We start from the raw sequence: 20,804 nt of genomic DNA, 5'->3' as shown, positions 1-20,804 counted from the left end.
AAACTTTTTTGCCACTGTACTTACATTAGCACAGAGAGTTCCTGCCATTATATTAGTCCAGTCAAAACAATTGATTCTGGACCATCTGAGAGTAACTATTGGTCTCTAGTAAGAGAAAATAGAGATTTGTGGGATAAATAGCAGCCACATAGTTTATGTTTTTGCATATGCACACTCTGACCAGATAGCAGCAAGCAAACTTGGGACAGTCAAGCATAGAGTGTGGCAGCTAAAACATTTAGACATGCTCTAGCCACTGTTCTTTACTGTAGTGCATGTGTTAGCCCTGTATCTCCTAGTCTGTGTCTCTGCCTCTCTTAGAAGAAAGAAAGGAATATTTCGTTTCCAGATCTAAAATCCAGGTAGATGTTTTGATCTATACCAGAAAGATACTTCTAGCAGTTTTCATCTCCACAAGGAGCAGGATTTTTGTAAAGCTAATAGGCCTTAATCATCCATTCAAGACCAAGACACTCAAAATGTTTTTCATAATAGCAAGGATAGCTCAGGTCAGTGACAGCGAACCTTTTAGCAGGGGTAGGCAACCTGCGGCCCACGGGCCGGATGCGGCCCGGTGAGGCCTTGGGACTGGCCCCAGCCTGGTCCTGCCGCTGATTGCCGCCGGGGCCTTTGGGGGGCAATTGTCTATAGAAGCCTCAGAAACATGTATTTATATTAACATTTTTTAAAAAATCAGCAAATTTTTTCACATGTCCTCCATTTTTTAAACAAAGTGTCTTCCATTTGAAAATTTTGTCCTACATTTGTCCTGGTTTATTTATATATTTAATTTTTTAAAAAAATATTTAATTATTTATTTTTTTACTTCGGCCCCCCCCCCAGTTGTCTGAGGGATAGCAACCTGGCCCCGGCTCAAAAAGGTTGCCTACCCCTGCTTTTAGAGACCAAGTACTCAGACTCAAAGGCATCCCTGCACAGGATGTTACCCAATGCCAGGGGGCAGGATTTCTCAAGGGATGGGACTTTCCAGGCAGCTAAAGGCACGGGAGGGTGGGGGAAGAGGAGGAACAGATGTGTGCCTGTTCCTACTCTTCTCTCGCCCTCCCATCTCTCCACCCTCAGAAATGGCTTCGCGTGCCAGAGAGGGCATGTGTGCCATAGGTTTGCCACTTCAGGTTTAGGGCAATACCCTGTTGCTGGGGAAAAAATCAATTCCCATCATCCAAACTACTGTGAGGCAGTGGCATCACTAGGAGGGGGTGAGGGGTTCAGATCGCACTGGGTGAAACCCAAGAAGGAGGTGTCGCTCAGTGAGTGGAACACAGCACAGCTGCTGGGCAAGTGAGACATGGTGTCTCATCCCTTTCTCATTTGCCCAACAGCCAACTTAGTTCTTTCCATTTGGGCTTCAACATAACTTTAAAGAAGACATGAAATAATCAAAGTTTTCCTATACTCAGTCAAGACATGACTCATTAGAAAAAACAGTGATGCTTGGTAGGATAGATGACAGTAAGAAAAGAGGAAAACTTCATTACAGTTGGATGGAGAAAACCATGGTCCTGAGTTTGCAAGACCTGAGAAGAGCTGCTGAAAATATACTTAATGGATTATCCAGATGCATTTCAGTCTGGTTTCAGGCCTGGCTATGGTAATGACCCTGCATTGGTCACCTTGGTGGATGACTTACGTGGGGAACTAGACAGGGGGAGTTTGTCCCTGGGGTGAAGCAGATAGTGCATTAGGCTGCTCCCACCCCAAATGCTCTGGGACTGCTGCAGGACCATGGCAACCAGGCACCACAGTCCGGAGGGCACCCGCTGCTGCGGTCCTGAATGGGCTGTGAAAAGGAGCAGTAAGAAACTGTTGGATTAATGTTCCCTTAAACTGTGTGGAAAATATTTTGACTGACAGGATGCATCATCTCATGTGAGACTGTTCTCAAAATGCTGAGTCAGAGCATATGGGATGATGCAAACTTACTGCAAAGGTTGCATCATACTGCGAGGCACAGAATGATGACTCATAGCCATCACAGTATATAAGTGTACTGGAAGACAGGTCATATGTAGTTTGGATTGGATTGATGGTGGATTGTGGAGCTGTACACTGAGTTACAACAGACATCAAAGCTAATGGAAGCCAGTGACACAAGTTTGCAAATATTTGTACATATTGTAACTCAAGATAAAGAACCTCCAAGGACTTAGAAGATATCAGCTGTGTCTGTAAGTTTAAGTGTGGAATGTGATCTGCCAATACCTTCATCTGGGCCATACCCTGCGAAATTGTTATTAAGCTGCATGTGAGTGCATGACATCTGATTGCTCTATAAGCTGGCATCTGAAGTGGAGTAGACATTTTCGTTTCTTTTGTTTTTTTGCAAATTCAGAGTCAACAGAAACTGCTCCTTTTGTGGCCAGTTTTGGGCCAGTTTTGGTGGCCCCAGCATGGCCTCTGAGAGATCTGGGGGCAGGCATCATGTGCATGCTCCGCCCCCAGATTGGCCTGACGGTGGCACTTTTGGGCCATTGTTTGATGCCCCTGTTGGCCATGCTGGATTTTTCCGTTGTTTTCTATATCAACAACAATGGTATCCTTCTGAGCTTTCTCTCTGGAACAGGACTTGGAGACACTGTTCGGCAGTAGTCCCAGTCCTACTTGAAGGGACAAACTCAGAAAGTGATGTTGGGGGATTCCTGCTTAACTCCATGACCTTGGCCTATGGGACTCCTCTGTTTAACATCTACAGGAAACTAGTGGAAGGGCTTATCTGGAGTTCTGGAGCCGATTATCATCAGTATGCTGATACAGCCAACTCTATCTCTCCTTTCCACCCAATTCCAAAGATGTTGCCGGTGTACTAAACCAATGTGTGCTGTCATTAAAGGGCTAGATGAAGGCATTTGAAACAGCTTCACTGGCTATCAGTCAGTTTCTGGAAAGAATTCAAGTGCTGGTTTTGACCTTTAAAACCCTACATGGCTTGAGTCCAGACTTCTGAAAAAGTATATCTCCATAATGGAGTAGAATTCAAAGATTCAAGTATTTTAGGCTGCATCTACACTACAGAATTATTGCAGTTTAACACCCCTTTAATTGCCATGGCTCACTGTTGTGGTATTCTGGGATTTGTAGTTTGTGACATATCTAGCTCTGTCAGAGAGCTCTGATGCCACAACAAACTACAAATCCCAGGATTCTATAGGACAGAGTCATGACAGTTAAAGTGCCATCAAACTGTATTAATTCTTCAGTGTGGCAGGAGTCTTAGTCTGGAGTATCAGTATCCCAAGGGATCTTGGAGCATCTTGGAGACTATAATTGAGTGAAATAAGTTGTAGCATAAGCTTTTGTAGACTTGGTCTACTTTCTCAGATGCATCTCCTTATATGAGCCAGTTTTAAGATCTGTAGAGGAGGGCTTTTTTTCAGTCCCACTTCTTTGCATCCATGTTTTACGAGGAAACAGGGAGAGCCTTCTCTGTGGCTGCTCCCAGGTTCAGCAACTCCCTTCCACTAGAGATCTGGCTGCCCTGTTCCCTGCTCTCTTTCTGCAGGCAGTTGAAGATTATTATTATTTTTTTAAAGGTTCAGGCATTTAATTTTAACTATTGAGCACCAGTATGTGTGTGTAAAGTGGTGAGCTTTATTTCTAATCTACTGGTAATTAAATTTTAAATGTGTTTTTAACTGTTTGTAAGTGTGCTTTTAAATAATGTTGCTAACCTTTGTACACTAATATTTCACTTTAACATTTTTTTTTCAAAAATATATTGTAAGCCTCTTTGAATCTCAACCCAGGAGAAAGGCAGGATATAAATTCAATCAGCCAGTCAGTCAACAAAATTTCCTTCCTGCATAAAGGAGTACTACTTTTCTTTTCTTTTCTTTTTTAAACAAAATATTTCTGTACTCCATGTAAAATACAATATATTCTGGTAATGTACAATATTAAAAATACTACTGTGGATATATGTTATAGCTATCAGTAGGCAAGAAACTAAAAATTATAAGGACATGCATAATATATCATCAGATGCTGAGGCAAAAAAGTATGCTGAGGTGATTTTTATGTTTGTTGTTGTTGTTTGAATGGACAACATAGAAGAAAAGACCCTTTCCCTCATTTGTACTAGATAGGCATTTGCAAAAAGGCACAGACAGGCAGGTCTTTGATGATGATCACACTAGATTGGCAAATCTACACATTAGAAAATGATCTGCGGATGCCCCCTTTCCATACCTTCCACGTGTGGAGAGATCAGGAATACATTGCTGTATCTGAGGGCATGACACAGCTAGCCCCATTGCCCCTCAGAGTTGATAGCTTTAGCTTCCCTATTTTAATTATTTTTAAGGAATATAACATTTCTGTTCAGATACCATTGGGTTCCCCCACTGCTGCCCCATTGTTATCTCCGATTCACTCTTGAACTCTATTTGACAAGGCCAAACTCCCATTCAATTTGCCACTTCCTTGTCAGTTCAGCAGTACTGTTCCATCTGTTTTTGGCTTAGTAAGAGTGACAATAGCCTAGAACTTGGGGCTTTTTTATTGATTTTTCCCCTTTTATTTTTGTATGTATTGCAGTTTGACTCTGAGGGTGCATTAACTGCTCTTCCATTTGTCTAATGCTTTTTATGGTATCTTCTGGTGTCTTGTAAAGTTTCTATTTCTCTTTTCAACTCTTTTGTACAGATAGATAAATGTGGCAGTTCTGATTCAGCAGTGATTTGTTGTAAAATCAATCTATTACCATACCTCACCTTTCTAACATAATTTCTATAACATCACACCACTTGACCTCTTTCCTCATAACTCAAAGATGATAATAAGGACTTGAAATTCCTCACATTTTGAATGCTTTGGGAGTAAGGTACTAATCAGTCAACATCCAGCTACATAAATCTGAATCAAATATGCTTTCGATGGTATTGTGCCACAGAAATGAATTAAAAGAAACCTCTGTTCCTTTTTTCCAAGTGAAAGAAGGAAAATTAAATTAGATGGGTCATATAAAGGCTCACCCAAGAAAACAATCAACACCAGAATACTAGGGATTTATAATACCAATGAAGTAGAGGAAAGTAGAAGAGGGATTCCTGCATGAATAACCTGAAGTTGTATTTACTCAATTAAGGGGCTCAGCAGACCGCCGTTAAGAGGCAGTGGCCCCTCGCCCCTGGAAGCCCTGGGTTGGGGATGCGACAGCTGCACACTACAGCCCCAACCTGGCAGGTCTGCAGTGCAAAAAGAAGCTGCAAAAAGTGGCTTCTACCATAGCCGCTGCCACCCCAGCTTTTCCGCAGCTCTTTGGCACAGTGCGTCTAAATGCTGCAGCAGAGACACAGTGTGATGCCACCCACCATGCAGTTGGTCAAGCAACATGACACTAGCATGACACTGGTGTGGGGGTGGCCAGTGGGCAGCCCCCACGCCTCCACTCTGCCTTCACACCAATGTATTTTGCTGGTCTGTTGAGGGCCAAAGTCTTATTTCACTTTTGAGACTTTGGACTTTACCACAGGTGAAACATACTTAGTTCAGTTAAGACTTTACTGCATGAGATAAAAAATGCAAAATGGGTCAGAAGAGTAGCAGGTTGCTCTGCCGCTCTGCATGATGTTGTAGCACTTCTGTTCTTTTCCTGAGAGGAGACGGTCATCAAAGTGTGCCATTTGTTGCACTGGAAAAACAGAAGAGCTATGGTGGCATGCAGAATTGAGCAAATAAAGCCACATCTCGCTCAATCCATTTCACCATCTGTAGGTTCTTTGGCATCATTTCCCTTGGCTTCATTATTTAAATGTTTTGTTGTATACCCATAAGTTTTACCCTCGACTTATCCATGGGTCATATCAAAATTCATAATTTCGGCCCCCAAACCTACCCTCGACTTATACATGAGGCCGACTTATAGTCGAGTATATAAAGTAAGAGTGAACATTGAATGTCAGAATAACATTGACTAGCCCTTCTATCCTTTCCAAGATTTCCAATCCTTTATGATACTGTGAAGGCTGTGCCTTGCAGTGTCATTGGCATCTATATGGACCCAAAGGAAAGATGATGATGCAGTACAGTCTATGAATGCAAGTCTTGGTTTCCATTGTAATTAGGTATAAAGTATACCATAAGGTATAAATGCACTTGAGTCTAAGATTCATTCTGACATTGTGTCATTTGGATAAAACAACACGTGAACAAAATCCTATGGCAACACCCTATGTAAATAGTTATCACATTTTCAGAGATAAGAAATATATTTTAGTCTGCTTTAATTCTTGCCTTCTTGGATAGAAATAATTCTCAATGAATGAAAACAATTCATCCTTTTTATGAAAGGCACTCATTTATTATTAGTGATATCCCCTGCAGTGATACTGAAAACCATCCAAGTGGGTATTTTTAATGGTTCTCTCTAAGCAGAAGATTCAACCATTTTTCTCCATAAACTGCCTGAAAAAATATTACAGCCTCTTAATTACTTAAGGCTAACATAAAATTAATCTGATCATTTTAATCATAATCTTTCAAAATACATTGTAAAAAAAGGAGATTACCTTCCAGGTAAAAGTAATAGCCAGCTAAAGTTATTACATATTGTAAGGTCTGTATTGGCAACACTTTGGAGAAGAGCTTGGGGATTTTGGGGGGGGGGAACCCTTTGGAAAAACAGCATATATTTATTGGCTTTCTCTAGGGAATGTATAACTATTTAAAAATGTATATGTATTCATTCACTTCATTCCATCTATGCCTGAAGGTATGCCTACACTGTCAGTTAAAACAGGTCTCCGAGTTTTCACAGAGAGCTATCCAAACACTGTACAGGATAATTTGGGATGAATCTGGACACTTTCATCGCCTCAGGGCTTTAACCCGGATAAAAAAAATGAGGGATTTATCCTGGTTTTGATGGAAAATCCAAATGTTTTCATTTGTGTGTGGACTGTGCTCCACATCCGTGACATTGGTGTGGGGGGGGGAGGGGGGAAGGAATTCAAAATTATGCAAATTCAAATGCATGCCGGGGGGGGGGGGAGGAAAAAATGGAGTGACCATGGCCATGCGGCTACACATACTATGATTTATGTGACTGGGGTTGTGTTTGTAAGGGAGAATTGTGTGGACAGTTTTCCTGAAATTGTCTCAGTGTGTGTAGATAAGGCCATGGCTTGTAGCTCAGGCTAACCTGAAAGTAAGCTGCATTTTCCTGTTAGTGCAGATGAGCCCTGAATCTAACTTCTGAAATAGGTTAGATTTTTCTGCTATTATCTGTTGTACTATTGCACTGTATAGTACCCTGCAAAAGTATTTTGCTCCTTTGATTTTTCTGTATTTTTTGTATTACAACATGGTACTGAAATGGATTCAAATGGGATTGTTAGTACTGGATGTGTACAAGATGCCCAGAACTTTGGAGGTACAAAATACTTCTGCTGTGGCACTAAGGTTAAGTAAACAAGAGCAAGATGACACTTGATGGCTACATACAGTATATTGCTGTGGAGGGGAGTCGCCAATAAATACCAAGAAGCCAGTTTTGGAAGAAAGGCCACCACTTTATTATAGCCAAACAAAACAGTGCTGGGATTGGCCCAAAGCATGAAGTCCAGATCTGCAATCAGTGAACTCCTGGTTGGTTGATGAACCATATTGCTTGCTCACGGCCAAGCTTCAGGATGACATAGGGGCAACAGAAACACCCTATCAATGACATGCAAGCGGACGATCACATGCTGCTGTTAACCCCCTAGTCACTGGGATATGCTGAATCAGTGTAACCCCTGCAATGGCCACACCACATGCCCTCAGTGCTCCTGAGTCCTGAAGGACTCCCAATCCAGTGCTACACAGCCCTGGAAACCATGCCCAACAAATTCAGGACCTATGCTACTGCCACCAAAAAGTTGTGAGAATATAGCACCCTGAATTAAGGAAGGGACAGTGGGAGAGCCTAGCACAAAATGGTGTCTACCAAGCGGCCTTATATAGGCCCCTTGTCCAATAGGGAGCTGGGAGAGGGAGGAGGCACTGTCCCTCCCAGCCCCACAGCCAATAGGCCAGGGGTAGGCAACCTGCGGCCCGCTGGCCGGATGCGGCCCGGCAAGGCATTGGAACCGGCCGCCGATTGCCACCAGGGCCTTTGGGGGGCAATTGTCTATAGAAGCCTCAGAAACATGCATTTATATTAACATTTTTTTAAAAATCAGCAAATTTTTTCGCGTGTCCTCCATTTTTTTAAAAAAAGTGTCATCCATTTGAAAATTTTGTCCCTCATTTGTCCTGGTTTATTTATATATTTAATTTTTTTAAAAAAATTATTTAATTATTTATTTTTTGGCTTCGGCCCCCCAGTTGTCTGAAGGACAGCAACCCGGCCCCCGGCTCAAAAAGCTTGCCTACCCCTGCAATAGGCTGTAACCAGGAACCTGGCTCAGCCAATCCAGGATGGCATCTTCCTCGCGGCACACTGGGAGATGTAATCCCAGCTCCATGAGGCAAATCGCGGGCCTGCTCAGCCCAGGAAAGAATGCTGGGATCCCTGGCAGGCCCCATGGAGCCACAGAAATGATGCTTCTCCCCCCCCCAGCCGCAACCTGACCAGCCATGTTAAGTTGGGGTGGTCCCATTTATCACAAAAACACACACACAGAAAATACTTGGCAGATTCATCTTTGTAGAAGCATCAGAAATGAAATCAAAATGCTACTAATTTGAATTTGCTGTCACATGATTTACTAGAACAGCTGAGCTTCAGTCATAAGTGTGCTATTTCCCTGACCTTGCCAAGATACATTCATTGTGCTGAAGTTATTAAATGTAGCATACCAACTACTCATTGTAGAAATGCCAGCATAACCAGGCTCAGGTTAAGATTTCAACTTCAGAATCTCATAATGGTTGCTTCAAAAGAGAAATACAATCTGAGCCTTACTCCCCTCTCAAAATTGTAACTCTTATTTGTTTGCTTATTTATTATTGTTTTGAAATCCCCAAATATCAATTTTGGCCTGGCAAAGAAAAGACTCACTGAAATATCCCAGACTGTACAGAGCTGTGAAAGATAGTAAGGGACCAAGGGCTATTGCAAATCTCCCATGTACCTTCATTGATTTTGTCTATTGCAAATAGAAGTGGAAAAACCATTGGGAACAAGCCATAGATCCACTGAAGGTAGTAGGAAAGCCTCCCTGCAGTTTTTATGGGGACAGTCTCTTTTAATCCCATTTTTAAATCAGTGCAGACCACTTTGCATCTGTGAACTGAATGGGGTTGTGGCGGCGACAGAGGTAAATGAATGCACCTATGAAAACCAGTGATGGGAGAAAAAGACTCATCCTGCAGAGGAAGAGTGCTCTGTGGAAGACAGCTCCCCATGATTTTTTCCTCCTCCAAAATCAGGAAATTTGAACAAATGACAGATTCAGAATTAAGAAAGTTTTCACATTAATTTTAATTGGTGTCATATTGATAGTCTGGGTATAAATTTAATACAAAATTTAACATTTCAGAATTAAGGAGCTAGAATTGTGTGTGTGTGGGTGGGGGTACTTCTTTAAAAGTCCCACTTAAACATTCACTGATACATTTATAATGTTGGTAATTCACATGCCATGTAGATTAGGTAAATAAGTACTTATACATTGGAAAGATGTTTATTTTGATTAAACTTACTGTCACCAAAGGTCATTTGTGTATGCTTGGTTTCTTACAAGAACACTCATTGACCATGGGGCTAAAAAGTGCTCTATGTTCTAGTCCAAAAAAAATTGATCTTTTGCCAGCAATGCATATAAATCTGATGCTGCCTTTGCATATTTTATTGTAAATAATGCAACCTTAATATTGCCAAGAGTGAATCTGTATGAGGTGGCAACTTTCTGATATGGTTCAGACAGACTGCCAACCCTTCCATCAAAATATATATTATGTTTTGTTCTAGAAGGTTGTGGTGGTGTTGTTTTAAGTATCTGAAATGTTGGTGTTGAAGGAAATTAATATCCTGGCTGGCTTGTGTTTTTCTCTGAGGCAGATATTGATGAATGTGCTGAGGGGATCATTGAATGTCACAACCATTCACGCTGTGTTAACCTCCCAGGGTGGTACCACTGTGAGTGCAGAAGCGGTTTCTATGACAATGGAACTTATTCACTTTCCGGGGAGTCCTGTGTTGGTAAGCAAAGATCAGCAGAGAAGTTATCTTTTTGTTCTGCATTGTGTTATATCCAAACTACAGTCCTCACCAAATACAATGTTTATTGATAAACCTAGAATGTAACCAACTGTTTATTTGGCCTCAGCCCTTTTCTACATAATGTAATTTAGATATTGCTACCAAGTACTGCATCAAAAGAAGTAGGTTTATAGCTACGAAAGCTGATGCTAAAATAAAAACCAGTTAGACTCAAAAATGCTGTCACATTTCCTTTTTTTCCTCTCCTCCTTCCTTCCTCCTTTTCATCCGATGTCTTAATGTGATATAGATAACAGACATTCAGAGGCCATGTTTGGAATTGGTTGCTCTTAATCATATTCAATGGGTCACTTGAGACAAAGCATACCTTGTCTATATTGCTATATGCTGCATATAACTATAGGCTGTAATACATAACAATTCAAGCCTTCCAATTTTTCATTTTTAAATTCCAGCAAAAGCATTTATCAATGCATTAAAAAAACAAAATAGCATTTTATCCTCACTAAATGAATTTTCTTTCATTTGCATTGTGTTAGGTTTCAACTGTTCATGTATTTCTCAACAAGTAGTTCAGTTTATTTTCAAGTGGTAAAAATCCTCACTGTAACCTTTTGCTTCACTGGAAAAGGAGTATGAATGTTAATGTTTGACTATTTTATACTCAAATAATATGTGCAGTTTTCCCCCCACTGGAGGAGAGGACAAATATTTCTGTGCACCTTGCTCAGTATTCATGTATCCCAAAGAGACTGGGAAAATTGTTCTGTGTGGAAATACTTGCGGGTTTTGCATGAAAATTGTGGGGAGGGTGTACAAATTTTTTTTTCATGCACACAAAACATTTTTCCCCAGATTGCTACAAGAGTTTTCAGATTGCTATAAGTGATCTTGCTCAAAAGTTAATTTTTGTTGAAGGGACTATTTGTGTATGTGTATGCAAGTACAGATGTGTATGTGCATGAAAAATCTGCACTCATCAGTATGAAACTGATCTGGGGCTGAGGCTGTTCAAATTTTTCTCATCTAGTTTTCACAAAGAGCTTTCCCAACAATGTACAGGGTAATTGGGGCTGAATCTGGGCACTTTCATCACCTCAGGTATTTAATCATGAAGAAAAAAAGGAGGGATTTATCATGTTTTTTAGTGGAAAATTTGTGCATTTTTAGTGAAAATCCAGATGACACTCAGAACCACTTTGGGATGGCTGATGCTACTGGAAATTTGTAGTGGTTGGGTGGAGGTGGTACTGGAAGAACGGTCAAGATTAAAGGTGAAGGCTTACCACTATAGGTGCAAAACACATTGCTGAAATATTCCAGTTTGAGACCACTTTAACTGCCCTGGCTCAATGCTAGGGAATTTTGGGAACTATAGTTTTGTGAGACATTTAACCTTCTCTATCAGAGAGCTCTGATACCACAATAAACTACAATTTCCATGATTCCCTAGCACTGAGCCAGGACAGTTCAAGCGGTCTCAGACTGGATTATTTCTGTTTTTTGGACCATAGTTAGTATATTTCCCTTCTATGGGTATATGCGAAAGAAAAAGGGTTGTTCTTATTGTATGTATTGTATACTGTGAGTGTGTGTGTGTTGATTATGTGTTATGTGCTTCATTTTGTGTTGCATTGTATATGTGTGTGTTGTATTATGAGTGTGTGTGTTGATTATTTTTGTATGCTCTGTTTTATGTATGAAAAAGAGGGACTGCTATGCATTATGTATTATGGCTGGAAATCACTGTTTCAATTACAATCATGCAATTGTAACTGTTCATACTCATAATCCCTACATATTCAGTACAGGTTGAGACTCCCTTATCTGAAATGCTTGGGACTAGATGTTATTTGGATTTTGGATTTGTTTTGGATTTTGAAATCTCTGTATTTGCCTATATATGGGACTCAAATGTAGGCACAACATTTATTTGTCTTTCATATATACCTTATATACATAGCCTGATGGTAATTTTATACACTATTTTTAATAGTTTTGTGCATGAAACAGAGTGTGAACCATCAAAAAGCAAAGTATCACTATCTCCACCACCCATGAAAAAAGTTTGGGGTTTTGGAGCATTTCAGATTTCTGAATTCTGGATGACAGAGACTCAACCTGACGTTCAGGGAATACATAAAGATATTAAAAGTTCTCAGTTCTGATTTACTGGGCAGCAGACTCTAAAAGGCATGAGAGTCTGTTCTCGTGTCAGTCAGGCACAGTATACCTCTCACATGAGTGATCTCCAGTACAAGAAGGAACCGTGACAGGAATCCTGCTTCTGACTATTGCATTAGGGATTACTTGTAGGAGGAGAGTGGAAACCTCAGTCTGCTGCACCTCAGCCAACAGGAGAGTAATGCCAATTGCTTGCAGAAACATCTATCCAGTTAGTCAGGTTGGGCCAGAAAGTAAGTTAGGTCCAAAACACACTGCTGAAATAATCCAGTTTGAATTTGCTTTAACTGCCCTGAGTCAATGCTAGGGAATTCTGGGAAATGTATTTTTGTGAGGTATTTAGTCTTTTATGTCAGAGAGCTCTGGCGCCACAATAAACTAAAATTCCCAGGATTCTCTAGCACTGAGCCAGAACAGTTAAAGTGGTTTCAAACTGGATTATTTCTGTAGTGTGTTTTGGAGCTAAATATACTTAACTAAGTGGCTGATCTAGAATCTCAGCCTATGTATTATGTGCATGTGTGGAAAGTGGTAAAAGACTAGGGGAAGGCATTTTCTCTGTTTTCTCTCAGACCATTACCTGTGATAGTCTGTTCAGAAAAGAAAGAAGCACCTTTATGTCTGTCTGTTCTTTGTATGTGTGTCATGATCTTCAGACTGTCTTTTCTTGACTGTACATACAGCTGTCTTCTGAGTAGCAAAATGTTCACTAAATCTATGTGCTACCTGTTTTTTGTGAAGTGTATGGAGAAGTTACGGAAAAGTGATGGGAGAGAAGCAGGATGCTCCCATTACTATCACACAATTGGTGGACAGTTATCACACATGTTCTGCAACATCACGCTCATCCCATCCTTTTCCTGTCACCCATTTCAGAGAGTACAATTAATGTGTATTCATTACCTTCCCTTGTGCATTCACTCTGTACATGTGAAACCATTTGCAGAAAACTAACATGTGGATTTTCTCCTAAGAACAAGTGTTTCACAAAATGAGTGATTCACTGAGTATTATAAATCAGGGATATGTGGTAAATTTTCTCAATCACATATTTATTAATGGATATACTGATCACAGTACTGGATATATAATTCATGCTTTTCTGGGCATAAATAAAAGAAAGGAAAATACATTTGACAACCTATGAACATTTGAAAAATGCATAAAACATTTTGTACATGCATGCATGTAATGTGCTTTAGCCAATGGAAACATGTACCCATACACACACACACACACACACTATGGGTATATGTTTTTGTGCCTTTCTTAAAATGGATATTTAAGTGGAAGAAGTCTCTTAGTACCTTTAAAATTAATAAGCTTTATTTAATTAGAGATTTCAGTATCTTTGAACATGGACTGGAAGTTGCCAAATAAAACTGGTTAGTTTTAAGGTGCCACAAGACTTTTTTGTTTTTCTTGTTGCAAACAGACTAACAAGGCTCCCATTACTTAAAAAATAGACCTCTTTTTTAATTTGAATGCCATACTTTGTGCAACTGTGTTTGATACTTAGGGCCAGAGCAGATGGCCAGGAAGGGACAGCTTGAAGCTGCCCTCACCTAAGACAAATTGGAGCTGTGACATTCACAAACCACAGCCCCTGGAGCCAGCCCAAATAGGGGCAGGTGGCTATCTTTTCTAGTCCCACCACAGTCCCAGGGTGGCTCCAAGATGCTCCAAAAGCTTATGGCATGTAAACACTGCGCTGCTGGGACATCTTGATGCCACCCACATCTGGGCATCTGAGCAGTTTCCAGTGGCTTCAGAGCATGCTGCCTGTAAACACAAGGCTGCCAAGATGCCTGTAAGCAGGCTTTAACAGGCCATCTGTTTTGGCCCTTTGTGTCTAATAATATTACCATGGGCACTGTTTGTAAAATCACTAGGGGTCATCCTTGTTATGAGTACTGGACGTCTTCCTTAATTTTGGATGTGCATGCTTTTCCTTCATGGCCCTAGATGGAACTGTAGCTTAAGCCACCATGAACCCAAAAGCGGGCAGACCATATATGCAGCCACATCTTTGGTAATTATTACAAATACACACACACATAATTGGTAATTACCACATCTTTGGTAATTATCACTGTTAGAAAGCCTCTTGTCTATCCCAATACAAACTCCTTTATTTTTCAGTTTTTGTGAGCATGTATAAGTGAATGTTTGTCTCAGTATTTCTGTTAAATAAAGATACAGTGAGCCCATGCCATACACGGGCTCCTCTTCCACAGCTTTCAGCATATGCTGAAGCCACAGTACAGTGTTACGAATGGTGTGTGCACCCGTGGCGTGCTGTGCCGTGCCACATGAACATGCCCCATTATTTTCAATGGGGCACAAGCATACATGATTTTCCCCTTACGTGCGGGGGGGGAGGGGGGTCTGGAACAGATCCCCTGCGTAAGGAAAGAGAAGACTGTATCTTCATTTAACAGAATTGGCCTCTGTCAATTTAATGTCCCGAACCACCTTCGTATAAATTGGGGTGCACCCCTGACTGCTGTAACCCAGCCAAAATTAAATGAGCTAATTAAGAATGCTCAGGCACCAGGTTACATAATATCCTTAGGTCTCAGGTTTTGGTGCTGATATCTCAGGACTTGGGGTAGTTCTGACCAGGTGACTCTGCACACAATAGAGGCTTCCCAGGTCAGACCTCATTCTCCCTGCCCCCCATAGACTTCCTTTTCCATGGACAGAGAATGGGTTTGGTTATATATTGCAGCTCCTATCCTATCCTATCCTTGATTTATATTCCACCTTTTCTTCAAAGCTGGGATTAAAAGTTGCTTCTGTAACACTCTTTTGGAAACCATGGGATTGCAGATTTAGTATGTTAATGCTTTTTTCCATGTGATTCTGTATGACCCAAAATTTTGGCATAAACCATCATGCCTCCTCAGTCTATCAGTTGCCTTTTTCGAAAATTTTGCCCTGAATAAATCTTGCTAAGAAAACCAATGTACACTGCAAGTATCAACACCAAACCAGGGTATGTTAGTTTTTTAAAAAAAAACCACCACTATCTGTATTGTTATTTTAAACAACTTCAGGTAGAGTTAAATGTCACTTAACTATTGTATGTATTGATATTTGTAGGAATTTATGACAAGGTTCTCTCAAATGCAAAGAAATGGGCTACAAATGGCATTTTAAAACAGTGTTTTAAAAGACATAATATCCACACTGAGCTATCTTTTTGTAGTCTGTTCTGAACTGATTATTGCCATAAAGGTAATCCATGCCCAATAAATTTACATCAGTGGATTTTACAGACATGATTATTTCAAAAATAACAAATTTCACAGTATTACATGGCTTTAGTAGATAATAGTCCACATGAAAGTAATTCCTATGTAAAGTCATTATTGGATGCTTAAAAATTTTGCCACATTATCATTCCATTGCAAATAAATATGTCTGAAATAATCCACAGGGGGTACTAATAGTTGTGATGATATATCAGATGCTCTGTTCCCCCTGTATTTCTCTGGAGTTCTATAAACTATTACTGTTCAAAAACAGTAGTTAAGGGCATAATGTACAAAAGTAGCACAGACTCAGGAATAGGTTTGTTGTTGTTGTTTTTGCTTTCCCTAAGAACATGAGAAAACTGAGTAGAAATAAAATCATCTTGCATTCCCCCACCCCACCCTTACACACAGACTGTACAATTCATCACTTGAAACAAGCCTCAGACTACTGAAACCACTAAATATCAATTAGGAGTGTGTGTGTGTGTGTGTGTGTGTGTGTGCGTGTGGGGCACAATGAACTCATTATAGAGAGGGAAAGGGTAGCTGTAAAATGTGATAGACTATGTTAGTCCTGTAGAAATTTCTGCGATTGATATGGCAAGTACAACATCAAAGGCAAGTACAGGCTTTAAAATTTAGCAGTGCCATATACACTAACAGCCAATAGTTCCATGAGTGCTGCTATTTATGTAGTCAAATATATATAAGGAAAAAAATACTCTAAGGCTAGGGAGGATTAAAGCCAAAATGGAATGCTAGCTGACTGTTGTGAGAGAAGGGTGGTAGGCATCAGGAGAAACAGAATGGAATATCCTGGAAGACAGTATAGATCACTCCTCAAACAAGCAACACTCGCACAATACAATATTTTTTGCAAGTGCTACTAGTTATTATTATTTTATTATTTTTCAAAATACAGTGTCCTCACTTTGACCCACATAGTGATGTGACAGTTCAAGAGATTATATACACTGTTATCACCAGGTGTAAGCCATACACTGAATATGAAATGAATGGGGTTATTTTAATTAAATAGCATTGCTGAGCCATCTGCTGCTACAGTCCAATGCCTTAGAGATTGAACCAGTTTTTACTCTCTATTTATATTGGTGTCCAACAGGCTTTAATTTTGAGAAATAGTTATCCCCATGCAGTATGAAGCCGACTATAATGTTTTAAAAGTACTTGAATCAATTTGTTTTTAAATGTGACTAAAGGGAGAACTCTCTGTTTGCTTATAATAGTTCCACATGTTAGAAATAACTATAGAGCAAACTAAAATGTGAACATTGCACAGAGATTTCTGCTAATCAGATATAACTTTAAAGTTCTTAAAATTTGCAGCTGATCATTAAAGGGATGTCACCACTCAGGTGGTTGGAAGGCTGACAGAAACACTCCGTAATGCAAGGGGAAATACTTTATAGACTGAAATCACAATGACTGTCACCAATTTTCTACTTAGAATAGTTGTCTGCTGTGATCTAGTGTTGATCTGAATGGTACACATGCCCTGAAAGTACAGTACAGTATTTCTATACAGTAAACAAGTGGGGGTATTCAGCATATTTTCCCACTCTTTTTATATATTTAGGCAGAACTACTAGACTGTACTACTAGAATACAGGCAGATATCAGAATAAATTAATTCCACTCAATTCAAAACTACAAAGTGGATTGGGATATCCATGCTGTGATACAGAACACAGTTCTGGGTCACATGTGAGAACTGGCCTAGCCTTGAAAAATAGCTAAAAAACATTAGATTGCACTGTGTGTTTGTGTGACAAACGCCAGCACATTCAGAGATCAGTGGCATTGTTCATGCTGTAAATAGCAGAGCTAATGACATGCTAGGCCTTGCCTTTTAACTCCAAAACAACATGGGGTTGATGGTCTAGATGATGAACTAATCAGCCAGAAGAAAAATGATCTAGACATTTTAGTTTTGTTTTTTTCGCTGGGCATCAGAAAACAAAGGACAAGTGGCAAACAGTTTTCCCATCCTGTCTCATGGCCCCATCCCATTCCTGATCTGGTACTAGATTATTACTTCTTCTTCTTCTTCTTAAGGGTTGGTAACTGATGACCTCTTCCATTTGGTGCCATCCATATGTTCCTAATGTCTCTGGTCAGCTTTGATCTTAGAAGCAAAACAGATGCAATATTTATAGAGAGACGAAGGTGGTTGGCAAGTGCTGTCAGTGTTTAATTTGCATATAAATCTCTCTCCAGGGTCATGCTCCACAAACAAAACACACCAAACGAAAACAGCAGCTGTAGGCAGTTGTGCACCACAGCCTTAGCTATAAATTTTCTTATCTTTCTTATCTTTTAAATATTATCTTATGAATATTACAAAACAATATGCAAATACAAACACTAAATCCAATTGCTAGCCCAAATAGAGTAGACCCATTGAATCAATCATTGAATGCTAAATCAGCTTTTTTGAAAATCCTGTGGGTTCAATATGTGTATTTTACATATTTCAGTCTAACTCTGCTAGATTGTGTGTTTCAAGCTAATAAAAGTATGTTTGAGAAGCTACCTAAACACCCACCAAAGGGAGCAGGAAAGATAGATATTCATCTTTCTACCTGATGTACAGGAAGAAAGTAGAAAAGGCAAGAAAGCCAGTGTGGTATAGTAGTTTGAGCATCAGGCTGTGATTCTGGTTTGATTCCCTGCTCAGCCCTGGAAACCCACTGTGTGACTTTGAGCAAGTCATACACTTCTAGCCCTAGGAAACCCCATGATAGTTTGCCAAAAGTTGGAAATTACTTGAAGGCACACAACAACAAGAAGAAAAGGAGATATGTTGCCATTTTGAATCAGGTACCTTGGCACCAATAGAAATGTCATCACAAATACAAAGAAAGAAGAAAATAAGCAGTGTAAGCAATACAAATCAATACTGTCTGATATAGGAGAAGATGCCTTGCAGTGCAGATATATTCTAAGAATGAGTTCAGTCTACAACCTTCTGGTATTTCATGAAGAATCTGTTGCATGAACATTTTATGATCATTAATGAGAGCATTTGCAGAATAGTTCAGCCTTTACACTTCTTTTGCCTTAGGGCAGTCAAAAATAACAAAGTACTAAGAAAGTCAGATGTGTGTAGCCTGGTGGTATAGCTAACAGTGGAATATAACAATGGAGGCCAGTTGTGAATGTCTATTCCTTTTTTTAAAATGTGATTTGTTGGCCAGCCATGAATAGTGAATCTATATAGTCAATCTGTTGCTTGATTTAATCCACTGAAATTGAAAAGTTCCTTACCTCCATAGTAAGAGGGGATAGTCATGACGCTGTTTGAAGTTCTTTTTTAAAAGCATAATTATATGCAAAAATGTGCTTGCTGTAGGGTGTTAAGAAGAGTCCAAAGTCTCTTACATCAGGTGAAATAATCTTTTTGCTAGCCAAACTGCCTTTATGTTGGCATAACCCCCTTCTGCTAGAGACCAGCTGACAATAGGGATCTGCTGGTATAACTGCTCATCCAGCTGGGATTGGCTGGTAGAAGATTTCACTCCAGTCACCCAACTACTGACAGTTGCCCTTCTTGCCTTAACTGCATCCCTAAAGTTTAGCGTTGTAGTACAACTGAACTGAACACCAGAGCTAAAGATTAGAAGACATCTTCAAAAATGGAGTACTGTTCTGAGAAGCTCAACAAAAATATTGCACAGAAAGCAGAAATCTTGCATAACAGAACTATGTGGCTATATATTTGTTTTGTACAAGATTGCTTTTTATGGAAGATTTTTTTAACTTAAGATTTTTATTATGCAAGATTGCTGGAGGGTATTTTTCATAGAAAACAGCAGTCTTGCATAACCTTCCTCCCCCTATGATGGTTTGGAAACAGTGATTTTTCCACTAAATGCCACAGTACTAATGTAGAAAATTATCTATATTTCTGTGCAGAATAATTTCTCAAAACTCTCCAGAGTAGGTGAATACCAGGTAAAAACTGCAAAATTCCCACAACTGTAGTATTCTTCCCAACTGAATTTTGCAAATGTTGAGAAGCCCATTTTTTAGCAGGCAGATGAATAATGAATAAATGGATGGATGGATGGAGAATATTCTTTCCGTTCCTACCATAGTATCATATAGTGCAGACAAGTGAGCAAATAGATTAAAATAATTTTATTTTTCATTACATATGGAGTGCTACTTTTACTATTTATGTTTTTGTTTATTTATATTCTTTATTTCTGTATGTCACCATACCAGAAGTGGAAGAACCAAACACAATTTGCCAGCTTTTGAAGGTTTTTTTTTTCTTTTAGCTTTAGTCTCCATCTTTAATGTACTGCAAACCATCAACTGTAACTTAACAGAGAAAGGGGACAATTAGAGCAGTATCCTGTTCTTTTAAAGAACATAAAACTGACAACATTTTAATAAGTTTTTATTTATAGTGAATCAGTATTGAAAGAAAAAAAAATAACCTAGGACTGACAGTATTTTAAAAAAATTGTTATGGCTGACGGTATTTCAAACACAGCAGCATTAAAAGTTTCCTAAGTAGCACTGTAGATATTCTACAGCTTCTTTCAAAACTGTAATAGTGGTTTTAAACTATGCTCCTAGCTCTTAGTTTATAAAACTAGGAAATAAATTGCTTGTAAATGACAAGTTGCATGTGAAAAATGATTTGTCAAAGCATTGTTTATAGCTTTAACTTGTACATACTTTGGTTGCAAGCCTGACGTGCATTTGTCACATCTGATTACACTGTAATAGTTTAATGTACCGTTGAAGTTGAAATTAGAACTCTTGCAGGGTTATTTTCTTCTTCTTCTCTTTGACAGTTTATCTTGTTTTCCAACCCAGGCATGATACCACTTTAAAATGCATATTCATGTAAGAACTGCAAAGGTAGATATACTGCTAACTGTAGATTAGCACTGAATGTTTTGTGTGAAAAGATCAACTGGGTGTCAGGAAAACAATGGAAATGAGCCTACTGTAATTCAGAACTTGCTTTCATTGTGGCTATGCCTTATATCACTATGGTGATGAAGCATATATCATGATGAAGTCCTGTCTCATCTCAACGTTAAGAGTTAAGTAGAATATTAATAAGTATAATGTTAAAAAGGTATAATGAACTGGCCCCCAAAACCACCACCCTAGGTTTGCTCACAAGGCCCTACCAACCTCTGCAGTAGGTAGAA

At 39.5% G+C, this 20,804-nt stretch overlaps 1 protein-coding gene across 1 annotated transcript in view; it reads left to right on the top strand.

Moving 5' to 3' along the window:
* NELL1 (neural EGFL like 1) overlaps positions 1-20,804 on the top strand; it is a 657,613-nt gene that overhangs the window by 585,472 nt on the left and 51,337 nt on the right. The window contains 1 exon segment of the mRNA XM_042459591.1: positions 10,004-10,144. Coding sequence (XP_042315525.1) covers positions 10,004-10,144 — 141 coding nt within the window.

The sequence above is a fragment of the Sceloporus undulatus genome, chromosome 1, assembly GCF_019175285.1.
Source record: "Sceloporus undulatus isolate JIND9_A2432 ecotype Alabama chromosome 1, SceUnd_v1.1, whole genome shotgun sequence".
Lineage (NCBI taxonomy): Eukaryota > Metazoa > Chordata > Lepidosauria > Squamata > Phrynosomatidae > Sceloporus > Sceloporus undulatus.
This window is presented reverse-complemented; position numbering and strand designations above follow the sequence as displayed.